Here is an 18,866-nt window from a genome sequence, read left to right on the forward strand (position 1 = left end):
ACTTTTCAGTTCATACTCTTTAGGCAAGAACTAATATATATGTAATGTCTATAACAATGTGCCCATGAGAGAGAGAGAGAGAGAGAAACAACAATATATTTGAAACAATACTGAAATTTATTTTATTATTCTGCACTGAAAAACAGATTGTATTTATTACCCTTGAGTGCTAAACTAAGAGATAAACTATTCCATATAACTTATATATAGCTTTTTGTATAATTTACTAATTATACAAAAATCCAATGTTCTTCCCTGTAAGACTTTTGTCATTTTTGTCATTGTTGTAATCTGCAAGTCTTGTCCTACCTCATAGGCGCCAACTCCATGGGTGCTGTGGGGCTGGAGAATGGGGAAAAAATGGTGGGTGCTGAGCACCCACTGGCAGCTCCCCATCAGCTCCCCCCTGCCCTCCCAGCGCCTCCCCCCCGGCTGGCAGGCCCCGCCAATCAGTGCCTCCCGCCTGCCACAATCAGTTGGGGAGGGGAGAAGCGAGGGCATGGCACACTTGGGAGAGGGGACAGAACGGGGCAGGAAGAGGCGGGGCAGGGGTGAGGCCTTGGGGAAAGGGAGCAAGTGGGGGCAGGGCCTGGGGCAGAGCTAGGGGGTCAAGCATCCCTTGGCACATTGAAAAATCGGCACATGTCCTATTCACCTACTGTATGTTATTCTCATTCATGGTGTCACATCTAAATTTAGATTTACGTTCTTTGGGACAAGAGCCAGATCTTCATCTGTTTAACAAAGATTGTTATAATGCTAAGACCTCATCAAGGTTATAAGTTTGAAAACTGAAAATACAAAGCCACTTCAGGAAAGACTATCTGGTGCAGCCCAAAAACCACATTATCCTTATGGAAGTCAGTAAGCGAAAGATCAGTAATGCAGGAACGTAACTTGCTTGCTTTTCAAACTAATGCAATTCAAACGGGGAACAGAATCTTTATAAACAAGTAGCAATGAGCAACTGTATCTGAAGCCCACCTAGGCCCGTAAGCATGTAATAACCTCTTCAAAAAAATTTAAATGGTACATTTGGTAAACATTAATGAATCCTAATATGGCAGCTGACTACAGTTTGTTATAATACTACCAGACCTTTCTTTCAAAGGTCACCCAAATAGCTGAACACATCCTGAATCAATGAAGAAATAGGATTAAAACCTTTATGTATGGGTCACAGTGAAATCCTTTCAATGCCTATGCTTTCCACATAGGAGGCTTTTGTAACCTAAGTATATGTAGTTCCTTGATGTAATCTGGCATGGCTCCTTTCCTGTCTTCTTCCCAGCAGAAACTGCATAGGCTCCAGTGGTTGTGCCTTCATTGTACCCTTTTATTTTAAATTCCCTCCACTATTTCCACAACAATCCCTGTGCAACAGTCTATTTACATCATCAATGTGATTTTTGGCCCTCTCCCTAGGACTTGAGGGAAACAGGTCTTCCTCCCGAGGCCGCTACGTAACTGGGCTCAACTAGACCTAGTCCCCTCTCCCTCCTCACCTTAGCACTTCCTTCTCGCCTCTATTAGCCTTGGGCTGAGGGGCTAACTGGCTCCTCCTGGATCCCAGCCAGCCAGCCTGACTGTCTAATTATCCCATCAGCTTTCTCAATGGGAACTAGTTAACATCGGAGTGATCAGAGCACAGGCTCACCTGTTCACCCCCTGCATTCTGTCACACTTGACAAACAGTGTAAGTCAACTCCTCGGCAGTTGATAAGAATCCTGGTCCAAAAGACCCTGATTCTGCTATTGCGGGGGTGGGCATACTTTATGGCCTGAGGGCCACATCTTGGTATGCAAATTGTATGGAGGGCTGGCTGGGGCAGGGGATTGGGGTGCACGGGGGTAGGAGGGCTCCGGCTGGGGGTGCAGACTCTGGGGTGGGACTGGGGATGAAGGGTTTGGGGTGCAGGAGGGTGCTCCAGGCTGGGATGGAGGGTTCGGAGGGGGCTCTCGGCTGGGACAGGGGATTGGGGTGCACGGGGGGGTGCAGCTCCAGATGGGGGTGCAGACTCTGGGGTGGGGCAGGGGATGAGGGGTTTGGGATGCAGGAGGGTGCTCCAGGCTGGGATCAAAGGGTTTGGAGGGCGATCAGGGCAGGGGGTTGAGGGGAAGGGGCGCAGGGGGGCCCTCAGGGGTCCAGGATCCGGGTGGCGCTTACCTGAAGTGGATCCTGGGAACAGCGGCCCATCCTCCCTCCAGAGGTGGGGCCACACCGCTCTGCATGCTGCCCCATCCGCAGGCACCGCCCCCACAACTCCCATTGGCCACTTCCAACCAATGGGAGCTGCAGAGCCGGCACTTGAGGCAGGGGCAGCATGCGAAGCCCCCTGGCTCCTCCTACTTCTGTGAGCTGCACGGAGTGGAGCAAGGCAAAGCCCCCGATCCCGCTCCTCGACTGGAGCGGGGAAAGCTCCCAACGCTGCTCTCCGGCGGGAGCTCGAGGGCCGGATTAAAAGGTCCCATGGGCCGGATGTGGCCCACGTAGTTTGCCCAATAGTAGTTTGCTATTGAGATGGAGCTCAACTGCACTTTGGTGCTGTACAGGAGCTTCTACTGCCACATCCAGATGACTGGAGAACCACCAATAATATGACCATGTCAGGGCAACCAAAATATTTCTCTCTCATATCTTGGTCAAGGCACTAAATGAATCCGTGAAAATTCACACAGAGAAGGTCTTGATCTCATTTGAGTAAGAACGCATCTGTCATACAACTTATAAAGAGAAGAATGAAGGGGGATTTGATAGCTGCTTTCAACTACCTGAAAGGGGTTTCCAAAGAGGATGGATCTAGGCTGTTCTCAGTGGTGGCAAATGACCAAACAAGGAGCAATGGTCTCAAGTTGCAGTGGGGGAGGTTTAGGTTGGATATTAGGAAAAACTTTTTCACTAGGAGGGTGGTGAAGCACTGGAATGGGTTACCTAAGGAGGTGGTGGAATCTCCTTCCCGAGAGGTTTTTATGGTCAGGCTTGACAAAGCCCTGGTTGGGATGATTTAGTTGGGGATTGGTCCTGCTTTGAGCAGGGGGTTGGACTAGATGACCTCCTGAGGTCCCTTCCAACCCTGATATTCTATGATTTTATGTCTCTGCTTGTGCTGGCATAATAATGGAAATTCTTCATGTTGTATTTTGTACCTAGTAGTCTCATTTCTGGAATAGAAGGTTTACCAGACCCCTGACATAGTACCCAGAAAGCTACTTTCTTTGAGGTTTCAGAAAATGCATTGCGGCAATGTTGTCTGTTTGCACTTGGGCCAGCTGTAGTTCTTCCCCAGAAAGCAAGTTTCTATGAACTTGAAGATCTGCTTGAGGCTTCAGCACAAGATTGCAAGATTCTCTCCCCAAACTTATTTTTCATTGCAGTGTATGCTCATTCATGACTAGCTGCCTCCTTGCCTACCATTATTCTAGTACAGACTGAGTGTCCCAAATCCCACATATTTCATTACGCAAAAATATCCACTCTTAATTGAAGCAAATTTATCAGCAACAGAAGCACTTGCAACCACTTGGAAAGGCTATCCACATTTGGGGCCAGTGCAGAATTTTGTAGTGCCTTCAGTACAGCGGCACTGATTTGCGCCAACTGCTCATATGACCTTTGGTTTGTAATTTGCCCTGAACCAGCAATGAAGAGGTTTCATTCAGAATCTGGCATAGGGGATCACATAAATATGCAAACAGCCACCAGACCCAGCATCTTCAGTGTTTGTATAACAACCTGAAAGTCTCAAGTAATTATATCTTTTTGCACCTGAATGTACAGAAGCCTATCTAGAATAAGATATGTTCTTGCATGAATCTAGAACTGCTCATAAGAAAGTAAACTTTGGAGTTGGAATCAATGCTGACTTCTTGTTTACTCTGAGATCCAGTTACCAGAAGAGAGAGCAACCTGCTTTCAGAAAGGAGATTTCCTTGAGGCACCTGAACTTTTAATGATAATCATCCAAGCATACCAAGAATACCCAATATCTCAAGTGTGCCACCATTTCTGCCGACATTTTGGGAAAACTAAGGGACCTGCTGAAAACCAACAGAATAAGAGTTGGCTTGGAAAATAATTTTCTCCTACCAAAATATATTTAATTAAAAAAAGTAGTATTTCCTGTGACATGACTGGACAGATGTGGAAATAAGCATCCCTCAGGCCTGAACAAATTCTGTGAACATAAAGAAGGAATGATCACTGTCAACATCTCCACAAGAAACAAACCTCATAAATGAATTTATTTAAATATCTCAATCCAATATGGGATGCAGTTTTCTTTTGAGGAATAAAACATTTTCCCACAACGAGAAACAATGACTTTTGTTGGTAACTCAAATACAGCAATAATCCTTCAGTACATTCACATGAAAAGGAATACAGAAGGAATGGAGCAGGAAGTCAGCATACAGAGGACTTTGAAAGAACATTTTCTATTATTTTCAAAACTCATTTGGCCCAAGGTAATTCTATGCAGCTAAGAAAAGGAGAAAAGATTGCCCAAGGAGCAAAGTGAATAATTCTTCCATCAAACCTGGCTCCAGGCTCTCTGGGAACACAAACATGCTGTCTTGAGACTATGGGAAGAAGCCACAGAAACTTGGCCAGAAAACTGTTTTTGTTTTGAGTTAAAACAATTGTTGCTGCTTCTCTTGATGTCTAAATGAACCTTTCTAATGGGGTTAGAGATGTGAAAGAATGAAGCTAACGTAACAATAGTTTAAAAAGAAAAAGTAGCTTCACAATCTGGGACTTCAAAATTCTGTAGGACTGGAAAAAGTGCATGTAAATGCTATAATCTGGCAGAAATAATGCAGATTGGGGCTGGGTCACAGTTCACAGGCTTCTGTGGGCATCAAGAATTCCACCAACAGATGCTTCTCTGACAACTATCAACAAGGTAACCCAACACTAAACTATGCGAAACAGAGTATTCTCTGTAGAAAACCCACTTGCCATTATAAAAGCTGTTAGTGATTACATTTAAAAAAAAAAAAACTGTAGTGCTTCAGCTGTTCCAGAAGAAACCTGTAATGTGACATGGAGACACTCCCTTGAGTTCAACATATTTTAAAAGACTTGATTGGATTGAGTTATTGGGGGGTTTAAAATTATTCTGCATGATCTGACTTTTTTTAAAAAATAAGGGTCATGGGGTGTTTTTTTTTTTTACAGTAATGGTTTCCCCACGTTCAATCTGCACTCCCCTAAATAAATGGAAGGAGACTGCATCGTGTAAATAAATGGAGATTCTGTCTTGGCTAAAAATGACTAATGTATCAACTAATAATTATGCATTTTTGTTGAGATTAAAAACTGACTATTAATTGAATTTTTCAAAGTATAGTTTGCCTGTGTTTTCACATTCAGACTCTGTTTTGTGTAACTTGCAGATCTTTGCCCACACACATACACAAGTGCTTTTTTTGGTTAACATATCTAAAGAGTTCACACAATTTCAGGTATTGTGTGTCTAGAGTCCTCTTTTAATCCTTAAATACTTATATTCACATTTTCATACTAAGTGGTGAGAACAAAGATTTTGTATTCTAGTAACACTGCAGTAGAGAAGTGCTGTGGGACAGATTCCTTCAGCAATAATTAAAACTAATTTTTATTCTTGATTATATTTACTGAATTAGATTTTAAAAGGGAGCTTAAATGTATGTTTATAAGATACACTACTAGAACCATTTACTTTCAAGCCACAGTTTTAAATCTTCCCCCTACTGCAAGTCAAATGGTTGGCATGCTTGTGTTCTAAATGATAGGTTCAGGTAATTAAAAATTCATTTTTCTATAAAAACTGATAAGTTTTCATCTAGCCACTGTGATGGTTCAGATGTATTAACACTATTAACTGAAACAAGTTTAAAAAAATATGCCCTTTTGGAAACATTGTATATTTTGTTGAGATGACCAAAGATATATTTGAGTACTGAAACCAATTTCACATATATGACATGTATGTAAAATATTCTTGCCAATTAACCCCAAATTTGTTGCAACAACAAAATGATAGGAAAAAGAATAGGAAAAATGCAGTCTCTCTCTCTCCAGCTACTAGTACCACATCACTTTTTCCCTATAGCATTATGGGAAAAGTACCAAAAAAAATATGTAGCTTACATTAGGAAAAAAACTTGATGTCTCATATCCAAACTAATTTGCATTACTATAGTCTAATTTTTCAAATTAGAAATAAATATACCCCATGATATTACTTGAGAAGTTCTTCATGTCTACAGAGCAATCAGCACACCTTAAAAAGTCTAACAGACTTCAATTCTGGTTAAAAAAGAATCATATAACCCAGCTTCATTCATTCTTGTTGCTAGAAGGGCTAGAAAAAGTGAGATGATATCATCTAAAAGGCACCAGCACTACCTTGTTCACTCCCAGGGAGAAAATAAGACATAAAGCAACAATCATTTCATAACTGCTGCAATACCTCAGAATATCTTGCCAACAAACAAAAGTGCATTAAGGATACCTGTAAAACAAGATTTCAAAAATCTTGAGCATGATTACAACTATAGCTGACTACATGGTTTAAAAAAAAAATTGTATAAAGCAGTGAGGCAATATACTTACCTTGAAGAAAAGTAGTTTCACATATGTATTTTGTTTGCCAATGATAACAAATGCATCTCAAGCAATATTCAAGCGGTTTATGAATATTTACACATCAGTTCACATATCAGTAAGGCCTCCAGATTCTGAGCCAGCACCTCAGCTGAAGTAAGTCAGCTTCAATGAACCTACACCAATTTACCCAAGTGAGGATCTGGCCCTCTACCTTCATGTAATATGTTCCATCATTAAAAGACCAGTTACTTACCCTAAATTAACTGGTTCTTCAAGATGTTGTAGTCAGTGTGGATTCCACTGCAGAGGCACACGTGCCTCTGGTGTGTGAGCTCAGAATCTTTTAAATACACCTCTACCCCGATAGAACGCGACCCGATATAACACGAATTCGGATATAACACGGTAAAGCAGCAGGGAGCCCCGGGCCCTTTAAAGCGCCACCCGAGCCCTGCTGCTTTACCGTGTTATATCCGAATTTGTGTGGCGCCCCGGGCCCTTTAAATCACCGCCCGAGCCCGGCTGCCGGAGCCCCGGGACTCCGGCAGCCAGGCTCGGGTGGTGATTTAAAGGGCCATAGGCTCTGGCCGCTGCAGGGAGCCCCAGGCCCTTTAAATCATGGCTGGAGCTCTGGCAGCGGGGCTCGGGTGGGGATTTAAAGGGCCTGGGGCTCCCTGCAGCAGCTGAAGCACCGGGCCCTTTAAATCACTGCCGGGGAAGCCGGTCCAGTCCAGCATGGCATACCGGCACTTTCCGGTATGCCGTACCAGACCGAACCCGATACAACGCGTTCTCACCTATAAGGCGGTGAGATTTTTTGGCTCCCAAGGACCGCGTTATATCAGAGTAGAGGTGTAGCATTGTCTGTTGGGGCCATGCATGTGCCCTGTGCCACCTTGTGCTCCCGTATGCCGGCATAAAAGACAGAGTGGGGATGGACAGTGGGAGCCATACTGACTACAACATCCCAAAGGAACAGTTACTGTAGGGTAAGTAATTGTTCTTTCTTTGAGTATGTGTAATTGTGGATCACATTATAGGTGACCAGCAAGCAGTATCTTCTTCAAGATAGCGAGAATGAGGAGCATGAGCTGACAGCCTGATCTATGGCTGCATGGACATCTGCAGTAGGTCTGTCAGCCAGAACTGCCTTGCCCAGTAGGGAACTAAGAATGAGATTGGCCCAGACTTCTCTGGCTTTAGCAATCAGGCTGGGGATGAACAGAATCAATGGGAAGGAACAAAAACAAACAAACAAACAAACAAACAAAAAAGCAGCACCTGGAAAGGATCCTGGATTCATGCCTCCTCCAGAACAGAAGTTAGGGCACTTGGCACTGTCCTTGATGGCAAACAGGTCTATCACCAGATTCATACACCTGTAGAATATTGAACTGCTGATGGATTTCAGCAGAGAGACAGAATTCTATCAGAGTTAAGAGGGTACCAGTTTCATAGCTTGCTTGCTTCTTTGAGAGGGAAGAGAGAATCCTTGTTTACATACTTCATTGTGGATATATTACCAGGCTCCTTGGGATTTTTATTGTATTCTTGACACCACAAAAAGGAAACTTGCAAGAAGTGGACAGATGACTAGGGAGGAGTATAAAATTTGGACAGATGACTAGGGAGGAGTATAAAAATATTGCTAGAGCATGCAGGGGTGTAATCAGGAAGGCCAAGGCACAATTGGATTGCAGCTAGCAAGGGATGTGAAGGGTAACAAGAAGGGTTTCTACAGGTATGTTAGCAACACGAAGGTGGTCAGGGCAAGTGTGGGACCCTTACTGAATGGGGGAGGCAACTTAGTGACAGATGATGTGGAAAAAGCTGAAGTACTCAATTTTTTTTTGCCTCGGTCTTCACAAACAAGGTCAGCTCCCAGACTGCTGCACTGGGCAACACAGTATGGGGAGGAGGTGAGCAGCAGTCAGTGGTGAAAGAACAGGTTAAGGACTATTTAGAAAAGCTGGACATGCACAAGTCCAGGGGTCCAGATCTAATGCATCCAAGGGTGCTGAGGGAGCTGGCTCATGTGATTGCAGAGCCATTGGCCATTATCTTTGAAAATTCGTGGTGATCAGGGGAGGTCCTGGACGATTGGAAAAAAGCAAATATAGTACCCATATTTAAAAAAGGGAAGAAAGAGAACCTGTGGAACTACAGACCGGTCAGCCTCACTTCAGTCCCCGGCAAAATCATGGAGCAGGTCCTCAAGGAATCCATTTTGAAACACTTGGAGGAGAGGAAGGTGATCAGGAACAGTCAACATGGATTCACCAAAGGCAAGTCATGCCTCACCAACCTGATTGACTTCTATGATGAGATAACTGGTTCTGTGGATATGGGGAAAGCAGTGGATGTAATATATCTTGACTTTAGCAAAGCTTTTGATATGGTCTCCCACAGTATGCTTGCCAGCAAGTTAAAGAAGTATGGATTGGATGAATGTACTATAAGCTGGATAGAAAGACGCTAGATTGTCAGGCTCAACGGGTAGTGATCAACGGCTCGATATCTAGTTGGCAGCCGGTATCAAGCGGAGTGCCCCAGGTGTCGGTCCTGGGGCCAGTTTTGTTCAACATCTTTATTAATGATCTGGATGATGGGATGAATTGCACCCTCAGCAAGTTTGCAGATGACACTAAGCTGGGGGGAGAGGTAGATACCCTGGAGGGTAGGGATAGGGTCCAGAATGACCTGGACAAATTGGAGGATTGGGCCAAAAGACATCTGATGAGGTTCAACAAGGACTAGTGCAGAGTCCTGCACTTAGGACGGAAGAATCCCATGCACCGCTATAGGTTGGGGACAGACTGGCTAAGCAGCAGCTCTGCAGAAAAGGACCTAGGGATTACAGTGGATGAGAAGCTGGTTACGAGTCAGCAGTGTGCCCTTGTTGCCAAGAAGGCCAACAGCATATTGCGCTGTATTAGTAGGAGCACTGCCAGCAGATCGAGGGAAGTGATTATTCCCCTCTATTTGGCACTGGTGAGGCCACACCTGGAGTACTGCATCCAGTTTTGGTCCCCCCACTACAGAAGGGATGTGGACAAATTGGAGAGAGTCCAGCGGAGGGCAACGAAAATGATTAGCGGGTAGGGGCACATGACTTATGAGGAGAGGCTGAGGGAACTGGGGTTATTTAGTCTGCAGAAGAGAAGAGTGAGGGGGGATTTAAAGGGTTCCAAAGAGGATGGAGCTGTTCTCAGTGGTGGCAGAAGACAGAACAAGAAGCAATCGTCTCAAGCTGCAGTGGGAGAGGTCTAGGTTGGATATTGGGAAACATTATTTCACTAGGAGGGTGGTGAAGCACTGGAATGGGTTAACTAGGGAGGTTGTGGAATCTCCATCCTTAGAGGTTTTTAAGGCCCAGCTTGACAAAGCCATGGCTGGGATGATTTAGTTGGCGTTGATCCTGCTTTGAGCAGGGTATTGGACTAGATGACCTCCTGAGGTCTCTTCCAACCCTAATATTCTATGATTCTATGGCGTAGCAGGCCTTTAGTGTGCAAGCTTTCCTGAAGGAGAAGAGAGTTCTGATCACTTTGGAGGATAGATCAAATGCAGCTAACACTTCCCTCTTAATAGCCAGACTGTCAGACAATCTGGGTCAGGACAGAGACAAGGGCCTTGGTAAAGGATGTCTGGTCTCAATGGTAATTCTAATTTCAATTCTATCAGATCAGAGAGCCATGGTCTCTTTGGCCAATGCAGAGCTAGTACTATCACTTTGCTTCTTCATGCCTTATACTCTGGACCCCCCGTTCCTAAAAGTGGAAAGGGAGGGAATGCATATAGGCAGGCATGTGGCCATCTGTGTGAAAAAGCATCAGTCTCCAGGGCCCTGGGATCTGCATCCCTGAAGTACTTTAGCCGCTTTGTGTTCTTGTGACTGGCAAACAGGTCAACTACCAAGAGGCTGAATGCATGTGAGATCAGAGTGAAGACTTCCTGATTTAGGCACCATTCTGAGTTGTTGTCTGTGCATCTGCTGAGCCAGGCTGCCTTTTCAGTTCTTTTATACCTATTCCATTACTTCCATTGCTTTTGCACGTACAGTTACTCTCCCTGTTCCCCCGTATTTGTTCATACAGGCCACAGTGATTGAGTTGTCCAACTGCTCCAGAACATAATCCCCCTCTAGGTAACTGGAACCTTGGTACGAGCTCAGAGTTGTCAGTGTAGGCCAGCGGCGGGCATACTTTTTGGCATGAGGGCCCTATCCCGGTATGGAAATTGTATGGAGGTCTGGCTTGGGCAGGGGATTGGGGTGCCCAGGGGATGAGGGCTCCTGCTGGGGGTGGGGCTAGAGATGAGGGTTTAGGATGCAGGAGGGTGCTCCAGGGTGGGATGGAAGGGATTGGAGGGCGGGAGGGGGCTCTCGGCTGGGGCAGGGGATTGGGGTGCATGGGGGGTAAGGCTGGGGATGAGGAGTTTGGGATGCAGGACGGTGCTCTGGGCTGGGATCAAAAGATTTGAAGGGCAATCAGGGCTGGGGCGGGGGGGGGGGCTCAGGGGTGCAGGATACGGGCGGCACTTACCTGACGCGGCTCCTGGAAACAGTGGCCCATCCCCCCTCCAGAGGTGAGGCCACACTGCTCTGTGCGCTGCCCCATCCACAGGCACCGTCCCCGCAGCTCCCATTGGCCACGATTTCTGGCCAATGGGAGCTGCAGAGCTGGCACTTGGGGCAGGGGCAGCATGCGGAGCCCTCTGGCTGCTCCTGCTTCCGGGAGCCGCATGGAGTAGAGCAAGGCAAGCCCCTGATCCTGCTCCTCAGCTGGAACACCAGAGCGGAGAAAGCTCCCAACCCCACTCCCCAGCGGGAGCTCAAGAGCTGGATTAAATGGTCCGACGGACCGAATTTTGCTCACCCCTGGTCTAGACCAACAGGTTGATACTCTGGTTCCTTTCCCTGGAGTTCCAGATATCTTGCATTCTCTTGTGCCCCAGATGCACCCCCCCATCCCATAGACTGGCATCAACTGTGAGTACCCATGGGCCTGGAAGGCATATGGAAAAATCCCTGTGAATGATCTCTGGAATTGTCCACCATTTTAGAGGGTTCAGCACTGGTATGGAATCAGTACTTGATCTTGCATGCCTTGCAGTGAATGTTTCCACACTTTTAAGAGAAAGGCTTAGAGACACCTGATATGAGACCTTGCCATAGGATGATTCCTATACAAAAAACCAGGAAGCCCAGTAGCTGCAGACACAGAGTGGCCTTGTAAACCTTACCAACCTGGACATCAGGTTCTCGATCCTGTGGAATCTGTCCAGTGACAGGTAGACCTTTGCCACAGAAGTAGCAATTTCCACTCCCAGGTGAATTATCCTTACCGAGGGAAATCAATAAACTTTTATTGGTGTTCATTATGAAGACATGCACTTGAATATGTTTTGTCTGTATGCTTCTTATCTGTAAATAAACATATTCTGGTCTGGAAAATCTGTGTGGTCACTAGTAAAAAACACTAGCATTGTCATTAGAGAGAAACTAAGGACCAGAGGCTGGACTTTTATCAGACCTGCTTGGGATAATCACAGTGACGTGCGGAGGGACTGCAGCATAAAACTCCCAGTCAGAAGGGGTAGGTTGCAGGTCCTTGCCCAGAAAGAGGTGAAAGCTAGAGGTCTGAGAAGTGAGCAGGCATTCCTCAAAAGGACCACAGAGGGAGATTAGAGGTGCAGTTACCCTGAAACTGTAAAAGCGTGGTCTTTTTCAGCAGATATTCTGGTTGGAAACCAGAGTGTTCTCGGTCTTTGAGGTAGCAGATACCAGAAGGTGCTAGGGTATGGCACTGGAGCATAAATTCCCTGAGATCTCAGTGTCATCCTCAAATCCTTAAGGGAATATAGAGTGCCTCATCCATTCAGGCACTTTACCCTCAAAGAGTAGATCCTCAATTGTTGCTTGGACCTCTTTTGGCTGTGTGTAATCAGGAGGCCCAGCACATTGTGATCACTATAGCCTTGGATTGCGCAGCTGCGTCAGACATGTCCATTGCCACTTGTCGCACTGTTCTGGCTACCATCTGCCTTACCTTGACGGTGTCTCAGATTCTCCCTGCATGCCTGCAGAAGCCAAGAGTGAAAGGGAGTCACCTTTTCCCACATTAGGAAGTTGTACTTCATGAAAGGGCCTAGTAGTTTGTGATGCAGAATTGGAAACCCAGCCAAAGAGGCCCATCTTCTTGGTGTTCTTGTCCTTTTGGTGGCTCTGGCCTTTTCTTGGACCACAGATATGACAAGGGACTCTGCTGTCAGATGCACAGAGAACTGCTCAAAAGCCTTTAGGTGAGACTTGGTAACACTTTTCCACTCACTTCAAAGCCGGAGGTGGTAAGGCCAGGATGCACCATAGACTCTTTGCAGGGTCCAGTGTCTCCTCGTTGATTGGGCAATTATTGAGAAGCTGAGGATATCGTACAGCTTGTGCGTATTTTCTAGGATCACCTTTGTCCAAAGTTTCAACCACCCCCAAGAGCAGTTATTGATATGCCCAAAAATCACTCATGGCCGATGTTGGGGATAAGGAGGATTCTTTAGGTAGGAAGGGAAGTTGATGCGTCTCCCAAGCCATGACTGTTCCTTCACCAGGGAGCTCCTCTGGTTCCAATATAGGCTCGCCAGGTGCCTCCTCCTTGTTGAAAGATGTAATGGGGCTCTGCTCTGGAACCTTTGAGAAGGCAAGCCCCAGTAAGGCCAGTATAGCCATGTAGACAAATTATATTGGTATTGGCCAGTCATGCATAGGAGCTTAATACAGGGTGCTTTCAGAATATTTTTCAGGTATCTCTCCTGTCTCTCGGGAGACAGTTCCTGCTCGAAGTAAGGGAGAAGTGGCCCAGCGACAGCTAGAAGAAATACATCTCTAGAAATGATAGTGCCATTGGATGCGGTTCTGGCACTGATACTGCTGTAGTTGGTTCCAGTTACAAAAGAAGGAGTGAAGGTGGCTCCTCAGTTGGTTCCATCAGCACCAGTGCCACAGGCTCTCTTGTCTTTTTCACTGCTGGTGCCTTGCTGTCACCCCTTGATATCATTGAGGACTTAGGAGAGCTTATATCAGAGTCTCAAGTCCTTCTTGCAGGAGAGTAGTATGGACCACTCCAAGCTGTTTGCGCTTTGTGTGAGAGTATCATTTGACATCCAAAGACAATGACACCTGGTCTCGCTGCCCAGGAGTTGGTGCCCAAAGCAGTTTTTGCCAAGGTCTTCAGTACCTTTGTTGACACAGTCAGCATAGGCAATGCTGGTGCAGAGAGTATTGGCACTCTTTGTTTTCTTCTCCTTGCTGGAACCAGAGGTATGCTGCCTCACAACTAGGATACTTGCTAATGACAGTCTCCTTGGCTCCAGTTTAGAGGATGTCTGCTTCTCTGGGATCAAATGCTACCTTTGTGGATTGCTCCAAAAGAAGTAGTTTGAGTGTCAACTCTTGAGATTTTCGGGTACAGGACAAGAGCGAGCACCAGATGGAACACCTGTCAGGGATATGTCCTTCCCTGAGGCAGAAAAGACATCTGCCTTGTCCATCGATTAAGGGCATGAGACCAGCACAGGAAAGGCAGGGTTTAAACCCAATGGGTTTAGAGTGACATTAGTAATGATTGGCACTTTACCCCACTGTACAAGGAAGTGTATACGGGTCTCCCCATGACTGTCCATTTCCTTTTGGGTGATGGGGAAGCACCCAACTAAAAAGTTTTTAACAAAAATGATATTAAAAAGGGGGTGAAGATAAGTTTCTTCACAGGTTAGAGATCTGAAGCTCAGACTTAAAAGCAAGTTGAATACAGTCCAGGTTCCATCTCAATGTCCTGGATCATAAGAGGGAATTGAGAGAGGCTCATACCAATTCTACCCTTTACTCCCCCCACACTGGAGCATAAGGCAGCAGAGGGCACACGTGTGGCTCTGACAGACAGTGCTATTCAAAATATTCCGAGATTGCACACAAGACACACGTGCTTCTATGGTGAGAGTCACCCTGACATTCACAAAGCTACAATTACTATCCCATCGTTTTCTACCTGCTCAGAAAGTCTGTCAAAAATGCCTTAATTGAAAATGGCTTTATTTTATTTACAAAGTTTCAATTTTCCATAAATCAAGAATTTAACTTACCGCATTGATACATGCCTGAGTGTCCATGTTTGCCAGAATATTTTAGTGACTGTTCTCCCTGAAATATATAGTTATTGTATGTGCATCTATCTACTATATGGAATCCTGTTTGCTAACAGGTCCTATCTCCAACAGCTGAGTGTCCAGATTCAAAGCATTCTATTGAATCGTGGACTTGACTTGGGTTTTGAACCTGAAATTATCTCCTTCCCAAAGTCACTGGCAACTGATTCATAATACTCTGTAAAGTCTATGTGAAGGAGAGGAGCTGCCCTGCAAATTTATGAATACTGAACATTGGTCTGACTATTTGGATGGTATTGACCGTATGTATATACTAGTTTTAACTCAATAGGGACCCATCTCAAATACAGGCAGGAAGAAGAATGGATCCAGACAATCACCTCTCAGCAAGTACTTAAGAGTTAAGGGACAAAATAAGAACTACTAGCTTTGATGATTCTGCCTCCATCTCCGGATAACCCACAAATCTCCTTTTGGCCAGGAATGACCAGGAACCACCAAACACAGGAAAACAAAGAACCATACCAGGGTTAAAAGAGAAAGAGAGACAAGCACAGGAGAGCAACAGGGGAAAACAAGACTCACTCAGACACATGAGCCATCTGGAAGGGGGGGGGGGGGGTCTAAAGAAGCTAAGCCTGCCTAGGTCACATGATGGTATGGCAGACTAAGTAAAACAGACATGCAGGCAGACTGTTTTAAAATCCTTTATTGTAACAAATTTGTTCCTGCTACAAAATAAACAATACTTTTTCTTTAAGAAGGCTGTTTTGTCACCATATCCCACTGGCCACAGACTCCCAAAGAGAAGAACTGCAGGTGCCCAAACTCAGTCAGAGTAATAAACAGCGGATACACTAGCTACTGTAGCCATGGTCCCCAGCTAAGAGTGGGAGAACAGTGAAATTCCATCCCTGTGTCAGGTAAAATGAATGAGAGTCCCAAGAGCGGAGGAGATGCACTCAGAGATCAGAAAGAACAGATATGGAAGTAGTCCTGTAACCAGTTTATAAACCACCACAAAGTTCCCCTCGCACTGTTCAGCCTTCCATTAATACTTTTCATTCCTCCTTGTTTGTGAAATTAAAGATATCCCTCCATTCTCAGCCTCCCCCAGAAAAACAGATAAAGATAAAGTTACTGCAAACCCAAAAAATCAGTTCATGGTTACATTTGTTGGAACACCAAACAATGCCACCAAGAGTAAATAAGTCACGACATATCTGAGAATGGGAGAATTCTCGAAATCATGTATGAAAAAAATCCCAATAAGCATCAGCTGTATAACTGAAGCAATTTGTTCCCATTTAAATGGACATTTTCTACTTGATTGTATAGTTTTTGTCTAACAAAACGTTACAATATTATTCTTAAGCTAAATAGTTCACATAAATTAACAAATTTACATACGCATCAGATGAAAGATTCCATCACAGGCGCTAATATGAGACAAAAAGGCATTTCCTAGGCCCTGGCCAGCATGGGCTCCTTTCACAAGACCAGCAATATCCACTACGTTCAGAAAGGCTGGAATCTTGCTGAAAGATAAAAGTTAAAGGTTTCATTACTAAACAATATCAACTAAAACTATTTAGCACAAAAAGAAATCCAAAATACTACGAAGTACTGAGGTTAATATGGGCTCTATTTCTTTTTAAAAAATAGGTCTGTAAAAGAAACAGTTGTCTTTTGTCCTCTTTTGCTTGTTTTTGATGTATAAAGGTGGCCTGATTTGTATATTTTTATAGATCATATAGATATAAAATGAGACACAAATTTCTGAATGCACTTTAAATACAAGTCTTGTCTACTATTTTTCCTGGTAAACTCTATAGATAACTAGTAGGTTTAACCTCAGAAAAATCTTGGATTTGATTAAGAGAAGCAATTTTTATTCAAACTTTTTTAAATAGTCTGGTTTGTTTTTTAAATATTAAAACCTTCAATTTTTAAATACAGTAACTCCCCTCTCGCTTAACGTTGTTTCGCTCTTACGGTCCCTGCTCAATTACAGAACATGCTCCATTTAAAGTTGTGCAATGGTTCCTATAACATCGTTTTGCTGCCTGCTTTGTCCACAGCTGGCAGCCCCCATTCAGCTCCCCTACGCCCCCCCCCAGCACCTCCCGCCCGCCGGCAGACCCCGCGGATCAGCGCCTTCCACCTTCTGCCCCACCTCCTGCCCGCAGCAATCAGCTGGCTTGCAGCGTTCAGGAGGGAGCAGGAGCGAGGACTCAGTGCGCAGGCTCCACTTCCCTCCCTTGCCTCCCGAACGCCGCAAACCAGCTAATTGCTGCGGGCAGGAGGCAGGGGAGGGAGGGGGGAGCCTGCATTGCAAGTTCTCGCTCCTCCCCCCTGCCTCCTGAACACTGCAAGCCAGCTGATTGCCGCGGGCAGGAGGGAGGGAAGGGGGGAGGAGCGAGGACACGGCGTGCGAAGTAAAGGGGGGGGGTAGAAGAGGCGGGTTAAGGGTGGGGGCTTAGGGGAAGGGGTGGCATGGGCGGGCCGAGGGTTGAGCCCCCCTCCCCTGGTGCTTGCAGAGTAGGGGAAGCTTCCGCTGCTGCTGCACAACGTGCTTCTCCTAGCCTACAGCACCTTCAGCCTCCTTGCCTGCCTCATTGCCTCCAGTGCCAGTGGGCTGTGCCTGTGTGGGGTAAGGGGGGGGGGGGGCGGCGCACCTCCCAACTATAGTACCGTACTGTATGACAAAAAAAAATTTCCCTGGAACCTAATTCCCCCCCCCCCCCCATTTACATTCATTCTTATGGGGAAATTGGATTTGCTTAACATCGTTTCACTTAAAGTCGCATTTTTCTGGAACATAACATTGTAGTTAAGTGAGGAGTTACTGTATTGAAACACCTAAAACTGTAAGGACAAAAAATATTTTGTTAGGGATTCAGCATTCACACCCTTTCAACTAAGGGTGGAAAGCCCTCCTAATTCATATCTGACTCCCCAAAACCTTCCGCAAACCAGGGAAGAGAAAACTTTACATTCCTGATATTTCTAAGGTAAACATAAGCATTTTAAGCTTTTCAAACCTTTTTATACACAAAGAAAAATGTACAAATCTGTTTTTTCCGCTCTTCTGGTCACCTTTCATGAACATAATGTTACAAGAATTTGAATCCTTGACTGTCTAAAGAGTTACACTCTTGATCTAAAGACAGGGAAGGGCATTATCATAGAATCATAGAATATCAGGGTTAGAAGGGACCTCAGGAGGTCATCTAGTCTAACCCCCTGATCAAAGCAGAACCAATCCCCAGACAGATTTTTGCCCCAGATCCCTAAATGGCCCCCTCAAGGACTGAGCTCACAATCCTGGGTTTAGCAGGCCAATGCTCAAACCACTGAGCTATCCCTCCCCCCAGGGTTATATAACCCAAAGTTTATATAACCTTTCAGATTTTTTTTCATGAAAAACAAACTCATACAAACCTTATTACTCAGACATAATATATATAAGGTCAGGCATTTAAGACCAGATCCTTTGTCCCACGTAAGTCTGCTTTGTAGGGTTCGAGCAGCACGAAGAGTTAAAACGTATTTAAGCAACCAGATTAGGATTCCCATAAGCAAAAGGGAATTCTCTAGTACACTAACAGCATAATCAGACCTAGAGGTCCATATCATGGACAAAAAAAACCAAACAATGTTAAAAGAATCTAAAGTTTCAAAGTCAAACAAAATTTAGAAAGTGCTAGAATTAAGGCTGGCTGTGCAATATTAATTCGGGACCCTTCTGCATATGCATTACTAAGCACTCTCTAATTACATGCTCACATACTCTCTTTCCTCCAACAGGACCCCATTTTTAGGAAGCAAACTGAAAAAAACGTTACATTATAAGCAAGGCTACGTTTATGTCACGGAGGTCATGGAAGACAGGGAAACTGTGACTTCCAGAGGCCTGCGTGACATTCTGCTTCATTCCCAGGGGCTGCGGGACTCTGGAACTGGCAGCCAGCGGGCCCCTGGCAGGGTTCCAGTGACAGGGGGCTCCCTGCATGGTTCCAGCGACGGGCGACAGCCTCGCGACGGGGGAGGGGGACGCCTCGGGGTGTCCTGTTTTCTCTTTGGGAAATATGGTCACCCTGCAGATCCCAACCGC

General features: G+C 45.3%; 1 protein-coding gene across 4 annotated transcripts in view; it reads right to left on the minus strand.

The window, feature by feature from the left end:
• OLA1 (Obg like ATPase 1) overlaps positions 1 to 18,866 on the minus strand; it is a 205,585-nt gene that overhangs the window by 144,724 nt on the left and 41,995 nt on the right. For 2 of the 4 annotated variants that reach the window (XM_065413132.1, XM_065413129.1), the window contains one exon: positions 16,160 to 16,287. The exons of 1 other annotated variant lie outside the window; for it this stretch is intronic. In XM_065413132.1, coding sequence (XP_065269204.1) covers positions 16,160 to 16,287 — 128 coding nt within the window. Of the gene's footprint in view, positions 1 to 16,159; positions 16,288 to 18,866 lie in introns of those variants that run through there. One more of the 4 variants, XM_065413131.1, reaches the window with a different exon arrangement.

Source organism: Emys orbicularis, chromosome 11, assembly GCF_028017835.1.
Source record: "Emys orbicularis isolate rEmyOrb1 chromosome 11, rEmyOrb1.hap1, whole genome shotgun sequence".
In the NCBI taxonomy this organism is placed as follows: domain Eukaryota; kingdom Metazoa; phylum Chordata; order Testudines; family Emydidae; genus Emys; species Emys orbicularis.